The 23320-nt window shown below is 49.0% G+C and overlaps 2 protein-coding genes across 2 annotated transcripts; both read right to left on the bottom strand.

Annotated features, from left to right (window-relative positions):
• Positions 1 to 1244: 1244 nt before the first annotated feature.
• Positions 1245 to 7982, bottom strand: TBCA (tubulin folding cofactor A). Its single transcript, XM_032953778.2, has 4 exons — positions 7813 to 7982; positions 4830 to 4932; positions 3254 to 3340; positions 1245 to 2432 (listed from the first exon to the last, which is right to left on the bottom strand). Exons 1-4 carry the CDS (start codon positions 7860 to 7862, stop codon positions 2349 to 2351), a joined length of 324 nt encoding a protein of 107 aa, XP_032809669.1. The 5' UTR covers positions 7863 to 7982; the 3' UTR covers positions 1245 to 2348.
• A 371-nt stretch (positions 7983 to 8353) lies between these two features.
• ICE2 (interactor of little elongation complex ELL subunit 2) lies at positions 8354 to 23273 on the bottom strand. The gene is made up of 16 exons (XM_032953773.2): positions 23186 to 23273; positions 22410 to 22560; positions 21358 to 21462; positions 20362 to 20731; positions 18121 to 18240; positions 17289 to 17429; positions 16969 to 17079; positions 15965 to 16127; positions 15261 to 15433; positions 13540 to 14545; positions 12979 to 13157; positions 12089 to 12218; positions 11253 to 11334; positions 11037 to 11087; positions 10232 to 10484; positions 8354 to 9263 (listed from the first exon to the last, which is right to left on the bottom strand). Exons 2-16 carry the CDS (start codon positions 22421 to 22423, stop codon positions 9039 to 9041), a joined length of 3123 nt encoding a protein of 1040 aa, XP_032809664.1. The 5' UTR covers positions 22424 to 22560; positions 23186 to 23273; the 3' UTR covers positions 8354 to 9038.
• Between the last annotated feature and the right edge of the window lie 47 nt (positions 23274 to 23320).

The raw sequence follows: 23320 nt of genomic DNA, 5'->3' as shown, positions 1-23320 counted from the left end.
TCATTTTTACATGGTGTATAGTCTGGAAGTACCCACATGGCAAATTCCCAGTTTGTTGCATGTCGGGAAGTACGCTAAACATTTTTTAACAGACACATTCACAACTTTGCCTTTTATATATATGGAGATAGTTTTGGGTGCATGACCACAATCGCACTTCTCTAACTTTTAAAATTTTCCATTTATGAAGATGTTCCCATCGGCCTGTTAACGTTCTGATGTGGTCGATTGTCAAATCAGTGTCTTCGAGGAGGAATGTCAAAGCCAGGAGGTGCGATGACGTTTGTGTCCCCACCGAGGTCATTATTCTGGACGTCAATGTGATTGGCGAGATGCTCCCGGCTCAGCAGTACCACCACCAAAGCCACGTGTTAATTTGAAAACTGCGAAGCCTCTTTACAAGGTGGCCGTTTTCAACGGACTCCCAATGCTACTGAGAAATGTGGTTGTGCTGCTAACTTTCCCATTTCTCTTCAGACCTCGTAATCTGGAAGAGCCAGCGGAGATGTGAAGCTCCTTCGCACGGAGGCCCAGAAACCAGGCCGCCACCGCTGGTGTCTCGTGCTGCTTAAACCGATGCCGCTCATGACAACTCGCTGAGTGAGCCATACACAACCTTTATTTATACAACTCTGATACAGAGCCATTGGCAGAAACGTGCCTATTAAGTATTTCCTTTTAAAGCCATAAAACTGAGTAAATAAGCAATCTGCCCCCTCCATAATACGTCTGTCGTTGCACATACAATACAGTAAACGTTAACACATGCCCATCAGTCACACATGCCCATCTATGAGTGTATAAGGGCTCAGTTGAGTTCAATTGAAAATCTGGACGTGGCACTGGTTGATCCACTCCGTCTCTTACATGGCCTGTGTGAATACGACGACGGTCAAGTGACAAGTGGGTCATCGGCACCGATGTCGGGAACAGGCAGCCTACTGACCCTGGGTCATCCCGCTTACTTTCCACTCCAGCGAGGCCAACCAAACGGCATCCAAAACAAGGTCGAGAATCAAGATACAAATGACATTGCGACATGTGAAGCTCAGCGAGATTATTTACGAGTTCGAATTCATACCCAAAGGCCAACAAGAAAGGCACAAATCAGCAACAGCTGAAGGAAAGCTCCACAAAAGTTAAAAAGGATAAATAATAAAATGCTGGCTGTGGGATACCACCAGGGAGGGCCCCACACGAGCTGGCATAAACCACGACCAGTTAGCAGCACACGAAACACAGGCTTCCAGCTGGAATTTTTAATTCGAAGGCAAAACATATAAACTTCTCAAGGTCTCGTTTAAGTGGATTAAATTACTTAATTGTACAATTATCTAACCTCTTTATTCCAAAGCTCAAGTTTGACAATAAGTTTAACCATTTGCAATACGAACTGAAGGAGTTATGCAAAAAAACTGGACAGTTTTATTTATTTAATACATATTTTTATACCGTAGAATTCATATTATCTGTGATGTGGGAGTGTGGGGTTTTGCTGCCTGTCAGTGTTTGACCCGACTGTGCCCAGGTGGCAGGAAATAATTCGTACCAAGATTTGTTACCAGTATTGTGTTGAACTTTATTACGGCATAATGCGATTTAGATATAAATAGGCAACCGAAGACATGTCCGGGTTTAGTCTGTGGAAGAGGTGGAAATCAGTGGGAAGTGCGTTGTGGATAAGACGGTTTGAGTAGGATGGGTCCTCCTTGAATTGAGGCCGTGTCCATCTGCAGGCTTGGCTACCTGTGCTCTCTTGCAAGATAGAAACATCACACGCGTAATGCACGATACTACATATCCCATTTAATCACGAGCGGTCATTTGCCCAACTCTTGCAAGTTTCTATGGGAGATGAAAACTCAAATCTGGGGAAACCAGGGAGAGTCACGACCTCCATTAGGCAATGCCCACAAGGTGTGGCAGCAAACCGTGAGGGGGATCTGGAGTTTAGGTTTCTTTTGTCTCTCCCACAAAGCCGCATAGGGGAGATATGTCCAGTCGTGGGCGATGCAACTGTTTTTTTTTATTTCGCCGGCATACCTAGCGCCACATGTGCAACGCGGTGCACACAGCAGTAGAAAGCAGGGACCCGTGCCACAGCATGGGAAATTCAAGCTCGTTATAACATCACATTCCCAACGTTTTTTAATCCCCCATTTTTACTTTATCTGTAAATTCTCCTGAAGGAGGAAATATGGATACGCTGCCCCATTTTTCCCAAGAGGATTCACGGATAAAGAGGATTCACAGATAAGAGGAATCCCATAGTAAACAGTAGACAGGGTGAGCAACGTGCATGCCTGCTGCAGGAATGGGTTGTGATAAAATTAAGGCTCAGTTAAGAATCATTTGGACTCCAGCTTGACTTCCTTCAGTATGGCGATGGCGGCCTGGTACTCTTCCGTGTCCGCCAGGTCTTCCTCGTTCTCCTGCACCATGCAGAGCACACGCGTGTTTTCTCTGCCTCTCTCCGCTGGCACAAGTCACCCCACAGGCAGCCCATGAATTTTCACGATATGGGGTCACAATTCATTATCAGAATCGGTTTTTACAGTCTCGCTTATATTGGGTCCCATTTTTTTATTGTAGTTATGCTCACTTTTGAAGTTAAATGTAACGTTAACATATTTGCATATAATCTGCTTAAATATCACATTGTTAAATAATATCCCTTGATCGTGAGACTCAATTCCAACTGGTGAATCGATGCATCGTTACATGCAAAGTATCTGTTCTTATGTAACCAATGTACGATTGAGCGGATCTGATGTAATGTTCACGGTTATAGAATTTAGGAGAAATTCACATTTTAAATCAAATGTATACAAAGACACACATTTACTAAATATATGGTGTATGGAATATACGGGTTCTGACAAAACCTTGCTCTATGCGTGCGTCATACCCGTGTGGGAGACGGTGTCATGCTGCACACATCCTATTCCGGTCAGGTGGTTCAGTGTTAGAGCGAGTGGCTTGCAAGCGTAAGGTTGCAATTACAAATCCTGGTTGGGGGTCGACTCAGCCCATTATCCCTCTAGGGTCGTTACAATGGGACAGTCACCCAGTGGCTGTTCTTTAGTTAGACTCACCCCCGTCATAGGAATGTGGAAGTTCCAACTTTGGCTCATGGCTATAAAAACATGAGATGGGCACTGCCTCAGTGCTCATTAGAGCAGGAAATAATTTTCCCTTTGACATTCCACAAGTGATTTATGCTGCATCAACAACATCATCATCAACAACGTACCACGAGCTGAGAGAGGTCCCCGTGGGCAGCAGCCAGACGCCGCTCACAGTCAGGGATCATCATCTTGGCCTCCTGAAGAACCTCAATCTGACGACCAACACGACGCAGCCATTGGTTACATTTTCAAGCTGTTGGCGCATATACTGAAAGTATGAACAGTTCTCAATGCGCACAACTCTGATGCAGAATTCTTTCCATCCGTTCTTTGCATAAAACCCACAAATTTATATACATTTTTATTTGTTTGCAATGGAACCTGAGTTCTATGCGAGAGGTTTTCCAATGTATTTTTCGACCTGTTGTCAATATTTTAACCTCCACACAGAATGCCAAGCTGCCCGTCAGACAGCTGAAGAGCAGATGTCCCGTGTTCAGCCCCCAGGAAGTCTGCTTCTTGAATTCTCTGATCAATAAGCTATTTCCCATAGCGATTCACTCGCAATGTAATTTAGAGGAGTGGTATATTTTAAAGCAGCCTCCACCGTACCATGCTCTTCGGTAATTGCGCGAGCGTGTGTGGCACTAATAGTCTCCAGTGTAACAATGCCATTGATGTCAATAGTTTTCATTTCTGAATATTTTCACGTGAATATTTTCCAGAATCGGATTGGTTATGTGGTCAATGGAAGATAAGAACCCTTTCCTCAACCCAGCTTGCGTATGTGATTGATTAGTTTTTATGTTACATTATTCTGTTCCCAATGGCCTCCATAAACATTTTATATAAACATAAGAGGCATTTTTGTAATCCTAGCTCAATAGAACTATGCCTTGTGTATGGTTTGCACGATGTGTATTCCATGGGTACACGATGATGCTGTGTGTGTGGTCTATAGGTGCATGGCTTGTCTCACTCATTGTTTCTCACACTCTCATGACTTGTGATTATATTTAAGTTATTGTGGATGAAAGGCAATTGCATGAACTATGAGGTCAGTCAGCCTCCAGCAATTCACATCCCCATTGATTTGATTAATTTTCATGATTTTGGGTTACACTTTGATTTAGACTATTGTTTTAAAATGTAAAATCTCCTTTATATTCTCTAATTTATGCATTATTTTCCAGTTTTTTCACCCATTAATGTCGGCATATAATTTGCGTTTATTACATAATACAAGGAGCGTTTTGTAAATGGCATCATTCTTAATCAATAAACTCATGCCTCGTGGAACTGATGTGTAATAGAAAATGAGACAGCCCTACAATTGCTTGCTCACATCACTGCTGCCAAATGGGCATCCACTGGAGGAAACTCTAGAGGGCATATGGTCTAATCCTTACTCGCTGGCCAGACATGTTGGAAGAGGTGGGTGTACCCACAATTTACCCCACCATACAATCTCTTGATTGACTGCAGTGTACCCATTTATACTGCTGGGTGGACCGAGGCAGTGGGTGGGGGGGGACTTTTAAAAAAGTTCACCATTGTTTCACCTGCTGAGCCAGAAGGTGGAATCCAACCGGCAAACTCTGGATTTTAAGTCCAGTGCGCTAACCATCAAACCACGGCAGCTCACACGTGCAGTGGGGACCATCAACGCTGCTACAGTGGGGACACACACATCATGCACACCTGCTTCTTGAGCATGTACTCGTCTCCCTCCGTCTTCATCTTCTCCACTTTCTCCTCCTGCTGCGTCAACTCCAACTTGTACATCGTCGTTTCCTTGGCAATACTACACACACACATGGGGAGCACACGCCTTTACAGCTCTGGTACATTGACACAATAACGCAGACTATAAATTCGGCCACACCTACTGCCTACATCCTTCAGACGTGGCAACTACCACACCCCACGTAGCACCACTGGATCTGTGTGAACGTTTAAATAGCATTTTCCTTCTGACAAGTGGATTTTATCTGCAGCCTTGCCACCTTGACCTATAACCTGCACGCAATCCGACACTCCACCAAGTGTTGTGGGCAGCCATGCCAATAGGGGTCGTGGCATGCTGTCCGTGCCACACCTGGATTCATTGAGGGAGTTTCGACTGCAAAGGAAATGAGACAATGTGGCTATTCCAACAGGCAGCCGTTTGGCTACTCCTGTCTGATGGGATGGTCACATTTGAATTATTTTAATCGGTGGTATTAATCGATAAAGTGTTCACATTTAATCATTCTGAGCTGGTGGTCTGGAGAAGCTTTTGTGCATGCAATGCACAATTTCGTACGTTTTTAAATGAATTCAACAACTTCGTTTGAATAAAGACCTATGTGTAGTCAGAAAATACATGTTTAGCAGGCTTCTAAGTGCAACAGAAATGGATTTTTCATCCGCAGACTTGAGTTGCTTCAGTCAGACGCATCCCATCTTCTGGCTGCTGTACAGAGCAGCACTGCGGGCTTCACAGGGAAGATCAAACAAGACCTCAGCAATGTGCTCGATCCCAATCCCAAGTCCCGATTCCTCTTCTGGGATCGCGCCATCACCATCCGAGAATTTCACTCCGATCCGGAAGAACGCAGTGGAACAATGCAGATGTCCAGACTAAACTCCTCACTCGAGACCTAAGCATCACACACTTCATAGTTCATAGTTCCATTTATTTGGTATAGCCCTGTGAGCCATTCGGCTCTTGAATCGGGTGCAACCGCAACAAACAAAAAACAAAAACAAGAAAACATCTTCAAGTGACTATGTGACTGTGCAAACAGAAAATCCAGGAAAAAAACATCAAAATATTCCTGAATTAGCACCGTACACCAACGCTGTGTGCAAAAATCCCAGTGGGATGCAAGTCAAACAACAACAACCACAAGACAACTAAGATTAAGGCTATCAGTCTAACTCCGTACTACAATAAACATGGCTTTGACATTGCTCAAAGACACGGGTGTAACCATCATCCCCATCAGAACATCGGCAGGACGATGCGTACATCTGTTTCACGAATGGAAACGTAAAGACAAGCCGCAATACGAGTGTGGCCATGCAGCCCAAACGATGGACTATACAGTACAGTAAACCACGGTCATCTGCGTTCCAACTCGACATGAGCATTATCTTACGGATATATTGCCATATACAAGAACAGTAGTGCGACTGTGGCCATGACACAGAGACTCAGAGATACATAGAGACCCATAGAGATATTATGGAGATATTATGGCCGTACAATCCAGATTGTAGACCATGTGGTGGTCTGTGCTCCAACTGAGAAGGAACAGCAACACGACACCAACTCTCTCGTCGTGGCAGGCAGGCCTCGACATTGGCATGGAGCTGCTGAATGAATCGCTGCTGCCATCACCACACACGCAAGGGCGGGGAACTGGCGGTGGGGGGGGTCTCTTGCCGCCCTTCGCTGCCGCCACCACCACCACGCACGGGCCCATCGTGGCGAGCGAGCGGTTGGGTGAATGAATAGTTGCGTGAATCAATTCGTGATGAGTAAAGACTGAAGGGATGACTGACGAGGGAAGGAACTGACGAGTTAACCGATGAGTTTAACGAGCGGGTGTGTGTGAATGAGTAAAGAGTGGGGACAGAGTTAATCGATTACAACGTGAATAGGCGTAAAAATGGAAAGATGAATGGTGATTAATGAAAAGCTGAGTAAACGAAGGGGAATTAATTGGTGAAGAAATGGAGCGAGTCGAGTGGGTGAAGGAATGAGTGGAGAATGAGATGCAATGCGATATTTAGTGAGCGAATGAGTCGTGCGCCGCAGAGACGACGCCTCGGGCCCAGTGGGCAGGCCTCGCGCAACTGACGCAGTCTCCTCACTCCCTGTGTCTCGGTGTCTCACTCCCTGTGTCTCGGTGTCTCCCTGTGTCTCACTCCCTGTGTCTCGGTGTCTCACTCCCTGTGTCTCAGTGTCTCACTCCCTGTGTCTCGGTGTCTCCCTGTGTCTCACTCCCTGTGTCTCGGTGTCTCACTCCCTGTGTCTCGGTGTCTCACTCCCTGTCTCGGTGTCTCACTCCCTGTGTCTCGGTGTCTCACTCCCTGTGTCTCACTCCCGGTGTCTCACTCCCTGTGTCTCGGTGTCTCACTCCCTGTCTCGTTGTCTCACTCCCTGTGTCTCACTCCCGGTCTCACTCCCTGTGTCTCGGTCTCACTCCCTGTGTCTCAGTGTCTCACTCCCTGTGTCTCGGTGTCTCACTCCCTGTGTCTCACTCCCTGTGTCTCACTCCCTGTGTCTCACTCCCTGTGTCTCGGTGTATCCCTGTGTCTCGGTGTCTCACTCCCTGTGTCTCACTCCCTGTGTCTCACTCCCGGTGTCTCACTCCCGGTGTCTCACTCCCGGTGTCTCACTCCCGGTGTCTCACTCCCTGTCTCGGTGTCTGACTCCCTGTGTCTCGGTGTCTGACTCCCTGTGTCTCACTCCCTGTCTCGGTGTCTCACTCCCTGTGTCTCGGTGTCTCACTCCCTGTGTCTCGGGTCTAACTCCCTGTGTCTCACTCCGTGTATCAGTGTCTCACTCCGTGTCGCAGTGTCTCACTCCCTGTGTCGCAGTGTCTCACTCCGTGTCGCATCGTCTCACTCCCTGTCTGCATCTCACTCCCTCTGTATCACTCCCTGTCTCACTCCCTGCGTCTCACGCTCTCACCGCTTGACCACCCCTGTCTTGATCTTGAGCTGCCGCTGCCGTGGGTCCATCTCCGCCTCTCGTCTGGGGACGTTCGCTGCTGTTGACTCGGCGGTCTCCTCTCGACTCTCTCGCTCCAAGCCGCTCTCCTCGCGTCTCTCTAAGCGTGGTCTCAGCGCTGGGGCGTCACGGGTGGGCGTGGCTGGGGGAGGTCTCAGCTAATGCTCGTGCAGAGTTCGCTCGCTGCAATGTGGCCGTGATGCCGATGTGACGATGATGTCACGAGAATGTTGGAGATTCATCCTCCGGGTTCTTTCCGTAAAGTCACATAGAATGGAGATAAAATAATAATAAAATTCTCACGACGTTTCGGAATATTTGTTACTCGAGAGGCATGGGTATATTTAAGACGTGTCTGTGTTAAGTTAATGAGTTTACAGGAGGATGGCCTGCTGCTAGATCCTACTGCCTCAATCGGTGAGCCAGAGACCATCAGCTTACGAAATGCGTGGGCCTTGAATGCATTACCCGATGGGACAACGCAAATTAGGTAACAATGCGATTATTACAAATGTACTTTATTGTCAAGTGTGAAGCAAATACAATTCTGATTCCAGCCAGATCTATGCAGACCCAAGTGCCTTTCAGCAATGTCATCCTGTTTGCGCTCATGCAAAAAATATGGTATGCAATAACAGCAAATTACGTAAACAACACCAACTGAAGAAACTCCAACACACATCCGTGCTCAGATTCTCCCCCATCTTGGGTTCTTCACATCATCTTCGTGTAATCTCAACTCCAAGTTCACAATATCGTTTTGTGGCTGAGTTTGAAGGCATTTGATAACAGCATCAACATAAATAGGCACCTTATGTACGGCAGGTTTATAGACTGGCATCATTCACGCACGCGATGATCTTAAAAGAGACAATCCACCACAATACATATCACTTCCAGTAGATCTGTACTTAGACGCTGGTCGTAACACGTTTTAAGCTTCATTAAACAGAAAATAGACGTTAAAGTCAAGGTCTGGCACTCTTGTGATGCCTCCCCCTAAACAATTTAACAGCAATACATTCCCTTAACTATAGCACAGAGAAGCCATTATTTTATTTTCTTATTGATGAATGTTTAATCTCAGCCAATGACACACAGCATAGGTACGCATTGACAAGATACACACGGTTTTATTTTGGGCTGTCGTCTATCTGAAAAGTGTACAAGTCCGAACACGTTGCCATCTACGACTGGCCAGGCAGAGTCTCTCCACCGCCACCTTTGTGCCAACTCAGCTCCTGCTTCCTCTCCTCCCAGGCCATCTTCCTCTTCATCCCCTTATTCTTCTTTTTCTTCTTCTTCTTGCTCCCCGGGGCACCGGCTGCTGTGCTGCTGTGACTGGAAGCCTGGCGACCGCTGCTATCACCGTGGCTGCCTCCATGGGCACTGCCGGCTTTGAAGTTATTTCTCTGTTGGCACATGTCCAGCATCTTGAGTAACGTGAAGATGCCTTTGTGCGTGATCGGATAACCTCTGCACTCGGCTACATTGCACAAATAAATCCACGTCAAACTGTAACTGGCTGATGTTGCAATACTAAAAAGAACGGTTTAGGCCTGAGCTAAAAAATACAGACTCAACACAGACTCACATTTCAAAAGGCTTAGTAACTTCCACAGATTTTAAAAGCCAAAGGGGCCATCCATTTAGCACGTACGCAGAAATCTGTCAAAACTTGACCCCCCCCCGCCCACCTGCGTACGTACGCTTGACGCACCCCCCCCCCCCAGAATCCTATAGAACGGCCGATATTTAATCCACGCAGAAACGATCAAGGATTAATAATATTAACGTGTTAAAGCAAACAGTCTACCGCCGGACTATCTAACTCATTTGAAGGCCAATGTAGACAAATTATTATCGAGGCTTCATCCCCCACCCCCGTTTCTTATGCATACATACATTGTCAGTAGACCCCCATGCGCAAGCGTACACATTTGGGTTAACCCCCCTCCATGTGTACGTACTAAATGGATGGCCCCAAATCAAACTACATTAGAAAGGAAACTGCTCAATCATTTTACACATTGAAAAAAATACATTATTTCCATTTTTGGCAAGTGGAGCACTCGTGGTCAAAACGTTTGAGTTAGATTTCACACAAATCCAGGTGAACCAGTGAGGCACCTTTTCAAGGTATAATTCTACAAATTCCTTACCTCTAAGAAAACAGCCTACCTCCACCCTTGACATATACAATTATAAATAAACACTTTCCAGTGCTTAACATCACAGCGACAATCCAGTGCATGAGGGTTCGTAGATCACTCTTGCAAATGAGTTCTCACCCGATTAAACAAAATACACTTTAAATTAAAATAATTTCTTTTGGCAGCTGTGTGTTACCCTTTGCACCACACCAGCAGCCACCCCTCACCTTGTTTGCGGTGCCACGGCCTTGAGGCGAGGGGGGGAAAGTCCCCGGGACACGGCCATACTGCGAGTGGAAGGGCAGGAGTAGGCAGGTGTTGATGGGCACCCAGGGCACGCAGGGCGAGCAGGCCGCCTTGGGGAGCTGCCCGTGGGCCGAGTGCAGGTTGTACGCGCTGCGAGCGCTGGACACGCTGCTGGACAGAGCGCCGGACACGTCTCCTGCCACGTGGCTCAGCAGATAGTGTCCTGCAGGCAGGCTGCGCACACACGCACAAGAAACATGAATCACTAGATTTACCATAGATCGTTGGGTTCGCTCAACGAATAACAATGCTGTCCTGCTACTAGGCTTCTATATTCACCAGTAGTTATAATTAATGCAATGTTAATCATTATTCTAGGTAAATTATAATTAAATTAGCATACATTTTCAGTGGTTACGAATTTTATTCTGGTTAATAATGCCTACAAGGTCATGATGACACCTATATCTCACGTCCCACACACTCCCATGGGCACACTCTTAGCCTTGTCATCTCTAACACCAAGTCCATCTCGCTCACTGCCATTTCACTTGTCACTTTTAGCGACCACCAAAGCAACTTATCGTTTTTTCTCCCTAGGCCACCACCGACCAGGTCCCAGATCTTCCTGCCCACTGCTGAACATCTCTGCTCCCACGCGCAGTCGATCACTGCTTCACGGACCCTGACGGTCCTCCTATTTATCACTATAACAAAGACTCTCTCTCTGCATCGGTGACATGAAGATTAAAAATAATACATCACAGAGAAGTCTTCAGAACGGACCTGTACAGCCTCTTCATTATCCTATGAAGCAACTTCAGAGGCTCAGTGGGGCTGGAAAACAGACACAGTAACTCCATGAGAACATGACCAGCAGTGTGCACTTCACAGTGCAGTGGACTGCAAATGCAATGGAATTTTGTGTATCTCTTATCTTATAGATCAGTGTGATGTTATCTCTTTAGTTCCTCGAGAGCTCAGAGTGATGCTGCACTTTACTTGTAGTGCAGGCTGCGGCGCAGATCGGAGGAAGAGAACTCCTCCAAGAGGAGCGGCTCAGCGGTGAGCACGTCCACTCGCCCTGCACACGGCCACATTCGCACGGCGAAGTCACTCGCGCAGCACCCAGCCCGCACTTCAGCAGCCACCAGCAATTCTACATTTACACCGGGAGGCCCCAAAAGTGTTTTTCAAGAGGCCTGTGTACGGAAAAATTATGCCTCAGAACAAAAAAACATTTCAGTGCAGAAAACGAACACAGGAACAAAACGTAAACAGCAACGGAGATATTAAAAATGTGATGCGTTCACCTGAAAGTAAACTTGACATTACATGCATATGAATTATGCAGAATAATCTCTCAAAGCTATACCCATTGGGGAGAGAGCCTTTCTGGTTATGGGGGATGGCTGGAACACTGCAAACGATAGTTTCCAGCTTGCTACATTTGAATGAAGATTACACGCAACTTTACACATCCGCTGCTGCCAATTCACCTGTGCAACCCCGTTTAACGGGCCGCACAGATTGGCATGGCCAATTCGCTTTCCAAATTCCCTTTTGAGTACCGACCTACATTGGCTGAACGTGGCGGCTCCCAGAGTGCACCTCGCATCGCGGCAAAAACACAGCGTTGCCGAGTCGTCGAGCAGCGCGAGTTAAATAAAAGGGCCGGTGCAGCCCAGTGAAGTAAAGAGCAGGCACCGTTAAATGTTCATCTGCGTTGGGAGAGCTCAACTGAGCCTGGGTGCTTATGACATTTATGTTTGGACTGCGTCTTCCTTTGCACTACGGCCGTGGTGTAGGGGTCGGTCTCATGCTGCGTGCGGCCTTACCCCTGTAGAACCAACTGTTACTGTTGAGCGTCGCCTCCAGCCAGAGTGCGCAGTCCTCAGCCAGGGTGTTTACCTCGAGCCCGTAGCAGGCCTGGTACTCGGTCTTGGCAAACACGCGCACTGGGACTTGCTGTCGGCACCACGCACAGGACACACGCAATGCATCCAAGGGCCTCGTGCCCACTGTGCATTTGCTGCTTTTCGTGAAAGACCAATACGACGCTACAATTCCTCACTTTTCTTGTTTAGTCACAAGTGTTTTGCTGCTCAAGTGAGCATTTGGGCATTGGTGCTCATCTCCTGTTTACACCCCTGCAGAACCAGTGATGAAAACTCAACATTCCTATGGCAGGGACAAGTGTATGCAGTGTTAACTTTTGCACAAAGTGGTACTCATTTGATCGACTCTGGAGGAATGATAGGCAAAGTCAACCCCCAAGCAGGTTTTAAACTCTCAACCTTCTGATTGCAAGCCACCAGCATTAAGGTTATGTTACTGCTGCAGTATCTTGTTTAACTTATAAAATCACCTCCTATAGACACGTGGATAGCCTTTGGACCCCTATGAGACAGTGGCAAGGTGCTGGATATCAAGATAGAGCATCACCATGCCTCGCTGCTGTGCTGCCACAGTGCACCGTGGTGCCCTGGGGGCCCATCGCTGACTACCAAACCGTCATCATCATCCGCACCTCGGATTAGCATGGTTGGCTACGTGCGGTGCGAAAGACGTTCAACATACATACATCATCGTCATCTCATTTCCACGCCGCTTTCCACAGCCTTCAGCACTCCCCTCCTCCACGCCCTTTCACCACTTCCTGTTGCCCTGTGTGGATGCGCCGACCGCGTGGTTGAGGGGCTCCTGTGTGAGCGCTGATGAGCCTCACCTTCTTCGTGGCTGTGCGTGAGGCCTTCCTGGGCCTGGTCTGGGCCCTGTGCACATGTGTGCGCACCAGCAGGGGCAACTCAGCCAGGCTGAACAGTTTGTAGGCAACGTTCCCTGTCGCTGGAGGCACAAACTCCGACGCGTGCTCCTCCTCCTGCAGCAGTTCCTTAGAAAAGAGCTCTGTGGGACAGAATCGTCACCACCGTGTGGGGGAGCGTGGAATGGGTGCGTAGGATCGTTGCCACCTTTTCCACAAACCAAACAGGGATGTATTCACAGGGCTCCTATGCATATAAAAACATTTTCCCATGACTTTTCCATGGCAAATTTCAGATTTTCCATGACCGCTACGGCAAGGGCACTGAATATACAGTGGCAGAGTGCTGGCGTGTGGGCGCCAACGTGATGGATTACACACCACTGCTTAGAGTCGCTGTCTCCACAGCGGTGGTGGTTCCAAATGGGAGCAGCGCTCTCTAGGAGCTGTAGTTCGGCTGCCCTGCCCCATGGTTTTCCTGGGTAAACAAGAGTAATAATACATAAAGTGCACTTCTCTACTCACCGGCACCCTGTGCCTCCGGTGCAGGCATCGCCTCCCCTCTTCCCAGGCAGATGTCACGGCTGCTCCCGCTGGGCCAAGCACGGGGGGAGGTCGGAGGTCGCTGCTCACTGCCACCGAGCTCTATCCCCGGCGGTGCCGTTGGTGCAGCAGGCACAGCCGTGCCGTATAACGCAGGGGGCGGAGGGGGTAGCCTCCTGACGTGCGCCTCCATTAGCTTCGTTTGCATCTTCAGGATGTGTCCGAGAGGGCCCGTGTCTACAGATGCACTCCTCCTCTTCTGAGCGGCTTTGGTCACCCTCGTGTGAGGGCTGCTCTGGGCCTTATCAGAGCCGGGCTCCTGGCATGAACCCTGTGGGGCCAAGTGTGTTGTTTGGCCAGAGCTCGCGAGGCACTCAGAAGTGAATGGCGCACATGACCCCTCCTTATCCACACCCTTCTCCCCGCATGCGAGCTGTTCGGGGCACCCGGCGGAGAGCAACCTTCGTTTCCTGCTGGCAGAAGTGGCGTTGTCTCCTTCGTCAATGACGAGTTCTGTGTCACTTGACTCTGCGCCGCTCTCACTCGGCCGGGGCTCTGTCTCCGCTGTTTCGTCCGCGCCAGAAGAACTCAAGTTCTCGAGCTCAGTCTCCCTCGGCGACGCTTCCTCCGAGTCCAAACCAAACAAGGTCAGCGTGGACTTACTAGCAGCCGCCTGACCACGATTGGTCGATTGAGCAGCCAGAAGGCTGGTGCCAGTTGCTGCCAGAATCGCGGTGACCCCCAGTGGAGGCCGCCTATACTCCTCCGTGGCTCCGCTTGAGCCGCCGCCCTTCACACTGGCGCCATGGAACCCGCTCCGTGTTTCTCCGAGTTGCCCTACAACGGGGGACAGATCTTGGCTCGGCTGCTGGCAAGGGATGGGCATCTCATTGCCAAATGTCTCCATCTTCGTGTAGTCGCTCGTTAGGTCCAGGCTAGCGTTGACCGCTCTGCTGAGTGGCATCTCCATGCATCCGATGGGACACTCCTGCGCGGAAACACATGCACGAATTTACAACCGTTCATATGCACACAGATATAAAAGCGTATGCCTGTGCTCATGCATACGCACGCACAGCACTATACAGCCTTGCAGATTGGCAAGTGCTGTTTAGAAATATTTATAGAAGCTGGTATTGAATTAGAGGTGGTCATGGGGCTAGCATTAGGCCTGACCACATTTACCTTCTTCGTGCTGATGTTTACATCATCTGCCAGATACTTATTTAGACTGAGTTACCATACAGGATGCCGAGGTGGGACTGCTTTCCACTGAATGGGCAATACCATATTAAGGTGGGTACTGGTGATACTCCATCTCTACCCAAGGGTGTCGAGCTTGCTATCTACTGGCTTACCATCCTAGGTCTCTCATGCTTCAGATTGAAAAGTGACCACCAGCCATCGACATCATTAACCAGTGACAGCCATCTCTTGAATGCATCCAGACATCGATCAGTCTCCCACTGGTATAGAATTACAAAGCTTCTTGAACAATGTGGTAAAAAAAGTCAAATACTACAGGGGCTTGAGGACATCCCAAGGTGAACAGGGAGTCATTCTGACTCCAGGTCATACAGCTTACCTGGTGCTGCCCATCATTAAAATCGCAATGACTAAGATGCGGATCTGCCTGGATGCACGATTTGTGAACGTGCCAAATCAAGATTGTGCCATTATTTGCGTATGGCAGTCGGGCTCACCGGGACCGACGTCGGCTGCTCCAGCGTCATGGCCTGAAGGGCCACGTTGCTTGTTGGGTTCATCATGGCTGCTTCCAGGGCAGCCTGGAAGAATATCTCATTTCTCTTACGGACAGTCCACTCCTTGGGAGGCAGGGGCGACTCTATGAACACCAAGCTGTCCGTCTGCTGCCCTGCACGGCACACACACACACGCACACTACGCCAGTGGCAGCAAGAATACACACTCTACAGCTTCTCAGCGCAGTGGACTCCAGCACAGTTATTTACACAAATCCGCAGAGCAGTTGATAGATACAAGGATTTTTTGTTAAATACACCATGTTTTGCAGCCCATTGCACAACTTAGATTATTCACTGAAAAGTAGGTTCATAATTTTTATATGAACATTTTAAGGCGCTTTTAGAGTAGCTTTAATTTAGAAAAATGTTATTGGGGCATGTTGATCTGCAAAACACGTGTGAGCGTTGACAGGGATCTGCATGCACCAGGGCTACAAACCTGCTAAGTGGTCCTGGGGACTGATACATATAGTACAGTTTTCACAAAGCACAAGATTCCGTGGCAGTCTGCAATTTTAGTTTTCAGTGTTGACAGTGATCCGCAGCACTGGGAAGGTTGGGAATCGCCGCTGTAAGCGGTTGCATTAAAAGCGTTGTTGCCCCCCGACTACGACGACTCGTGATGCGGTGCCAGTGCTGACCTGCGCGGGCCGGCACTTGCCGCACACACACGGGGACCTCCCACGCATCCTGGAAGCTCGGGCCGTGATTGTTAAGCAGCGTGAACAAGGCTTGAGCTGTGATGCAGACCCTCACACCATACTTCACCGCCAGTTTCTCCACATTCACGTCTTCACTCAGCTCCTTCCGATTGCGCACACACACACAATGCGGTTCAGCCATGTGGTGCAGTGCAGAGCATTGTTTGGCACAGTTCAGCCCACTCAGGCTGGTAGCAGCTTTGTCTATTTAAAAAAGTGCAATAATAACCCTGAACCTAGTTTTATGTTTCTGTAACTCCTTTTTAATTTGAATGATGTTTTAAGTAATTTGCCCAAACCATTGTTTGTAACTGGAAATGTATTGTATTTAATTTTATGTTCGTGCACTGTTTTATTCTGAACCCAGTTGCTTTTGCTCAGATTTTTATTTGCAAAGAAGACTCAATCCTTGTCTCTTGAGTTCTCAACTGGTTGAACAAAACCGACTACAATTTGTGCTTATTCCAATAACTTTCTTTTGGTACAACAGCTGTGTTTTAGCACGGTTGGCAGCGTACATATGTTTGTGAAATATCATCCATGAGGTTTTTTGGGTTCGATCGCGTATATATATATAAATGTGTCGTTAAAACCCGCAACCACCCGACACAGCCAACTAGTAAGGGTTGTCACATAAACAGAACGTGCCAATTCGTCACTAGTACAGCACACCGGTGTGTTGGAGAGCCAAGCCACAGCATTTTCAATCTGAGTACGACGTTTCGCCAGTAATTACAACTAGCTTCATCAGGCGACAGCCAGATTTACAACTAGCTTCATCAGGAGACAGCCACAAAAAATCTCTTTTATGGAGGATCCCTCATAACCATGGAGGCGAGAAGCCCGACAGCAAAAATGTAGGCTTGAACAACAATTATTCTTCTCCTAACGTGGCTAAACAGCTCTCTCAATCAATGGAGTGATACACAAATTGCAAGCATCACCGTGAGACTCATCCCTTCAGAAACCAGAGGGAGCAGAGCCTCAGCGCTGCTGGGCAATGTCAGCATGTTGACACGAAGGCCTGAAGGCACCTTTACAAACGGAGCCTTTCCCTGCACACAGCGCGACACACACAGCATCACTCAAAGCACTTACACAGTATTACATGCAGTATGACGCACACTAACAGGATATTCCACACAGCGTCACTCACGTAGTACACACAGCACTCGCATGCACAGCACTCGCACAACACACACACACAGGCGGTGTAGCGTGAAGCAGCGTGCGATGCGAGGCTGTGTCACGTGGCGGTGCCCACCAGGGCCAGCAACGTTTTGTGGTGGGTGAGGGTGAGGGGTGGCAGGGATGTGGCGCCTGCGCCCGTCAGCATCAGCGTCTCCATCACCGAGTAGAACGGAGGTAGGAGCTGCACTCTCCGCACGCTCGCCTCAAAATGCTTCTGTTGACACACGGTCCCACACACATTCACACTGCTATACTTCGAAACATTTCACACTTCGCTTTTACATCAAAATTTGTAATTGCCATTGAACTCCTCCTATCCATCATCCTTCATCCACTAAGCCTGTTACCCACAGAGGCTAAGTTATCAGATTTCAAAACAATTTGCAAAAAAATTTAAATAAAAAACATCATCACGGATATAGAGCTTATGAACAGGGTGGCCCACATAGCTACTGCTTGCCTTTATAAAAACATCCGGGTGGCGGTGGCGATACACGTGGTCTGTAAACCAGCGCTGTGGAGGTGAGGGTTGTCACAAAAATGTGAAACTCCCTTCCCATGGGCTTCAAGGTGCCATATCCTGGCTGGTCCGGAGAAGCAGTACAGGAAGTGGACTAATCGCTATCTGTTTTCATCCGTACGGGGATATGTTGTCCCCTTGCATGCATGGGATTTCTCCGAATGCTCCGGTTTCCTTCCACATGTATAATCAACACTCATCGTTCATTGGCTGAAAACATTTTAATGAAAAAAATATATTCCTATGACTCGGTGTGGCTCTCCTGGATGAATTAGTAAAAGTAGGTAAAAGTAAAGATGGAATTACATTTTCTGCCGAATGTGATTGTGTTCTCTGACGGCAGCATGCCGCAGATAGAGTGCCATGCGTAGCTAGTGCAGCGCACCTGTGTGTAGAGCGAAGCGGCCGGACTCATGTGGTCGTAGTCGCCGCGGTTCTGCTTGGCCGCGTTGTGCACGAACCTCAGGAACTCGGGGACCTCTTCAGCCACGCGCTGTTTCAAGTGCTGGGTGTCCATGCCGATGGAGACGTCAACAAGACTGGCTGAACACTTCTCCACTTCGGTAACAAGGTGGGAGCTCCACAACTTTACTTTACGGTACTCTTTTTCATATTCTTTAATTTTATATAGCGTAATTTGTGCAAATTGAACCTCAAATCGCTGTCCAATTTGAAATGCGTACGGTTTTCATACGGAGGAGCGGGAAACCACATGCAGTGGAAAGGCAGCCAGAACTGGCGTAAACTATTTCCCAAGCTGTGTGATCTTATATAAGGATGTTTTAACCAACTCCTGCTGATTTTACTTGAGGCAAAATACCTTTGAAGCTTCATCTTAAAGTGTTTTGAGATGTGCTTTGAGACTTAATGTGGAAGTTACTTTACGCAAAATGGTACTGACGATGACTGGTGGTAAAAATTATGATAAAACCAAGATGGAGTGGGTAACTGTCACTGGACACCAACGCCTGTTAGCCCCCCACAGCAGAGCTCTCGGAGACCATGACACCCAGACACAGCACGGCTGTCATGGACCACAACGACCACTGTACCAGTTAGGGTGGCAAAGGTGGCATCACAAAAAAGCACAGAGGTGAAGCAGAACAGTGCTACCTTTCTGCAATGCATTTGCCCTTCAATGTTGAATTTTCCTTGTTTTGTTTCACATGGACTGCATTTGGTTAGTTACAAATTGTAAGTGATGTGAGCTGTATTTGGTTTTGTTGAAAAGCAGTTTGAATGTGATCACAAATACACCACAGTTCTGATAGGTTGGAATTGGGTCACATGGGTTAAATAGCATTGTCAAGACAGTCTCTCGAATGAAAAACAATGGTGGTTTACTTTTATATGGCAATGAGTTCACAAAAAAATCTTCAAATGTAATAATGCATTGGGCTTGTTACTTTTCAAAGTTATATTAATGTTGTTCTACAATGTTTGAATCTTATAACTTAACAGCTAGATAGGGACATACAGCTCTTACTGATTTCATGAAGCAACTCAACTCTTAAGTGAATCCCCAGTCCCAGTGCATCCACTCTGGCTGAGGTCACCATCCCTCCAGTCCCTTCCAATTCTCCCCTCCGGTGTGCCCCGTCACGCCTCGCTGGTGCAAGTGTGTGTGGATGTGTGTGTGTGGATGTGTGTGTGGATGTGTGTGTGTGGATGTGTGTGTGTGTGGATGTGTGTGGATGTGTGTGTGTGTGGATGTGTGTGGATGTGTGTGTGTGTGGATGTGTGTGTGGATGTGTGTGTGTGTGGATGTGTGTGTGTGGATGTGTGTAGGCAGGCTAGCCTAGAAACATTTAGGCTAATCTGCCTACGATCCATCCTGGGTTTAACCAGGCTGGATTGTGTGAGGAGCTCACAAATCTTTGAAAGATCTGGGCAAGGTCCCATCGGTGAGCTCCTCCGGCAGGCAAGGCTGCGTTGGCTGGGTCATGTAGCCCACATGCCCAGCCACCGCATGCCGAAACAGCTTTTGTTCGGCCGGATCGAGGGGGCTAAACGGGTGCGGCACGGGCTAGAGAAGAGATGGAGTGATGTGGTACAGGAGGACGTGGAGCTGAGTGGACTTGCCGATGACTGGTATCAGCGGTGTCAAGATCGGCCTCTGTGGAGGAGGCTCGTGAAGGACGCTACTGGGCAGTTGGAGGTAGTCGCCCTCCAACAATGGAGGGCGGAGGAGCGACGCTCACAACAATGAGCGGAGCGCCGGGTGGCTAAAGCACAGCAGGTTGGCACAGTAGGGGGCACAGGTGGTGCATCAGCCAGTCATCTCAGTCATCTTAGTCAATCGACCCATGGCACTTGGGTCTGCCCCGTGACCTCCTGCCCGTGGGCGTTCGACACTTCACGTGGCCTCAAGGTGCACATGGCCTGGCACAAGCGTCGTGGTGACGTCACTGCCACTTAGTGGCGCATGGCGGTTGTTGTGTGTGTGGATACGTCTGAAACTGGCCTTGTTGTCACTTCAACACAGAGCTGCCAGCTCTGAAGGTGTTTCCTGAAAACGGATTTAATGAAACGCACCGCAGTTTCCGCAGCCACCGATTCAGCTGGGAACGTGTTTTTGCCAATGCGACATAAGCGCCCAGCGCCCAGCGAGGAGCAAGACACCAACCTGGAACTCCAGTCGCTGGTTCCATCCTCCCCTGAAGCCGCCGGGCCCAGCAGCACCACCGGCAAGGCTGCACTTCAGCAGGTACAAGTATTGCTTCTGCTCATTTTCAGTAAGGGCTGAGTAGCACGGGTAGGGGACCCTGGGCTGGGGCAGGGCCACGCCTCGCACCGCCTGTCCCTGTGGGAGACTCGCCGCCGGCCCAGCGTGCGCCACCGTCCCGGGTCGCGCGGGGCCCCGGGGCGTGTGGGCTGCATCATCCCGGGCGGCCGCTGGCTCCTCCGCTCTCCTCGGGCTCTGAACCGTGGCGCCGGTCACCTTTGCTCCATGGACGCCCGTGTCTCTCCCTCGCTTGTGGGCATCTCCACTTGCTCTGTGGATTCACAGGCGGCGTAGAGGAGCACTCTTCATCAATAACAATAATGCTACACGCTTTATCGTGTAAGCTGCTGCAGAAGGAGCTCTCCTGCCTTGGCGCGATATTCAAACTAATTTACATGCTATAACACAAAATAAATACTTTGCTGTGTATTACTTAAAAGTCAACTCCTTTAAAAGAGACTTCTGGTCTCAATGGAAAATCATCTAATGATAAAGGACGTGTATGCGCAGTGTAGATAAGCAGCAGCTAACAGCAAGCCAGCTTTGCCTTTAAATGCTCTTGCGTTCTTTAGCTCTCGGTCAGAGTTTGGTTACAATTTCCCATCCCTTGCAAAAACATTGCTTTGTGAAAGAAATATTTACACGAATCGATTATCACATGCACAAGTCGATGCACAAGCATAATACATTTGTTCAATAAATGCATCATGACATTGCTGCTTGCCAATACTTGAACCCGTGTTTCCAAGCGCCAAGTGACACCTGCGCATCACTAGATAGTAAAGCGAATTACTACTTATCTGAGGAACTCGACCGATTAAATAGGGAGAGGCAACTCGGGGATTAGGGGTTACGAGTAAGAGGCCTTGCACGACGCCGTCAACACGAGGCCATCACCTGCGAACTGCCTCCCACTGCCGCTCCAACGCTGGGATGAATGAGAGCTCCTCGTAGAGGTCGTTTGAGAAGAAGACACCGACTCCATTGCTGGGATCCACGTCCCTAGACACAGACAAAGATCCCCCGTCTAGCCTCAACAGACTGTTGGGGAAAGTGCTGTTAGTAAAGCACCTATGAAGGCCGGAAGGGTACGCGAGGAGGTGGGTGGCCAGCACCACGTCCCTAGAGACCACGTGGTCACACGCACCACGAACACGGCGGTGATGCACACAAAACCGTCGTGGGCCGGGCACCGTGAACACTTCAGCACCCACGTCAGGGTGGACAGGGGACTCGCTCTGGAGGCTATCAGCTGTCACTCACACGCCACTCGCATACCACACACATCCCATCCGTCCAGAAACCAAGAGCTGGATAGTTCACTTGCTGGTACCGATTAGCATGGTTGGCTACGCACGGTGCGAAAGAAGTTCAACATACATACAACATAACTGAGGGGGCATAACTTTAGCAGTTACTTTACTTTGCGAGTTCAACAAAAGTGACTTATGCGATAACCACCTAAAATGAGTAACTGTCCTCAAGTAACTGTCACGAGGCGACGTGTTAAACAACTAACTCACTGTCACGAGGCCATGTCAATGAGTCGGTGCTGCTGAGGTTTCGCTTAGGCGCTGCCCGATTGCTGCCCTGGCACTTGGGGTCGCGGTGGAGTCGCAATGTTGACTCCACTCGCCAAGTGGCCACATCACCCAGTGTGTTGAAACTAAGCAGTGGCTGAGCCTGAAAATGACTGGGATGGGTGGCCATCACCATGCATAACAGGTGTTGTAGGCTGCTGCGGGTATACGCGGCGACAGACAGACGAGCCAATGTCGGTACTGAACTCTTCTCCGACATGTGCGCACGGCCTTCACAATGCAAACCGCACTGGCTGGAGTGGTGAAGTATGGCCACACGACTCACAGGGGGCAGAACGCGGTCCCCCCCCCCCCCCGGGGTCACGCGAGGTCACGGTCACGGTGACCCCGGCGCGCGACTCCACCCACCAATCAATGTCCATGCTCGTGCCTCTTCCGGGTCGTGGGTCACGCCGGCGGAAGTGGCGCGGGCACCACGTGGTCGCGTTGGGCACACGTGGAGGCGGCAGTGGTCACAGCAGCGGCAGGAAGCTCACCCAGCAACACCGAACAGCGCCGCCTGGCCAGCGACCCCCACACACACGGGGCGGCAGCCCACCACCGTCACACCACAGCCGGGGAGCAGTGGTTCGCGCATTGCGCTAAGAACCCGGCCACCTAAGTTGGATTCCCGCGTACATGTGTGGAGAGTCTCCCGTTTCTCTATCCTGCACTTGACCATTACGGTGAAGTACAGTACGCTCTACAACAAAATCTGCCCATGGCCGATAAGGCCTTTAGCAGTGGATTGACAGAATTGAATGCGACAATAAAAGCAAGTTTGCAATACCAATGCAGTACTATTGTGTATTAACCCGACTGCACCACCACAAACACTGCAATAATAAGCCCGGGCTTCGAACGACAGCCGTTCCAGTTAATGGATGTTCGGCGTACTGCAAATAAATACAAATCAAAATGTTATTCCAATTATCAGCTAACGTTTAATTCAATATTTACTGTTTCATTATGAAAGCACTTCACGTCCTGTATTTTATCCAAGTCAGCGTGAAGCAAGATTTGGAAGGTTAAAGATAATTCTGACGCCCTTGAAATAGCACGAATGTAGTTTATAGAAGACGTTCGAGAAACCAGGGAACACGAACAGCATTCACAACGTGGAGCCGTTCAAGCGCACGGCTCACCGAATTCCATAGACAAGAAGAGTATCCAGCTTCAGAGTTGCTAGTGCACATAAAATGAGAGCAGATTCCAACCCCTCTCCCCGCTCCAATCCCCCCACCTCCCTCCCAGCTCGCATCTGCAGGGAAGCGGCAGTG

Source organism: Petromyzon marinus, chromosome 13 (genome assembly GCF_048934315.1).
Source record: "Petromyzon marinus isolate PM22_M1 ecotype Great Lakes invasive population chromosome 13, UKy_Petmar_22M1.pri1.0, whole genome shotgun sequence".
Classification (NCBI taxonomy): domain Eukaryota; kingdom Metazoa; phylum Chordata; class Hyperoartia; order Petromyzontiformes; family Petromyzontidae; genus Petromyzon; species Petromyzon marinus.
Note: the sequence above shows the minus strand (reverse complement) of the source record. Positions and strands in the feature narration are given on the sequence as shown.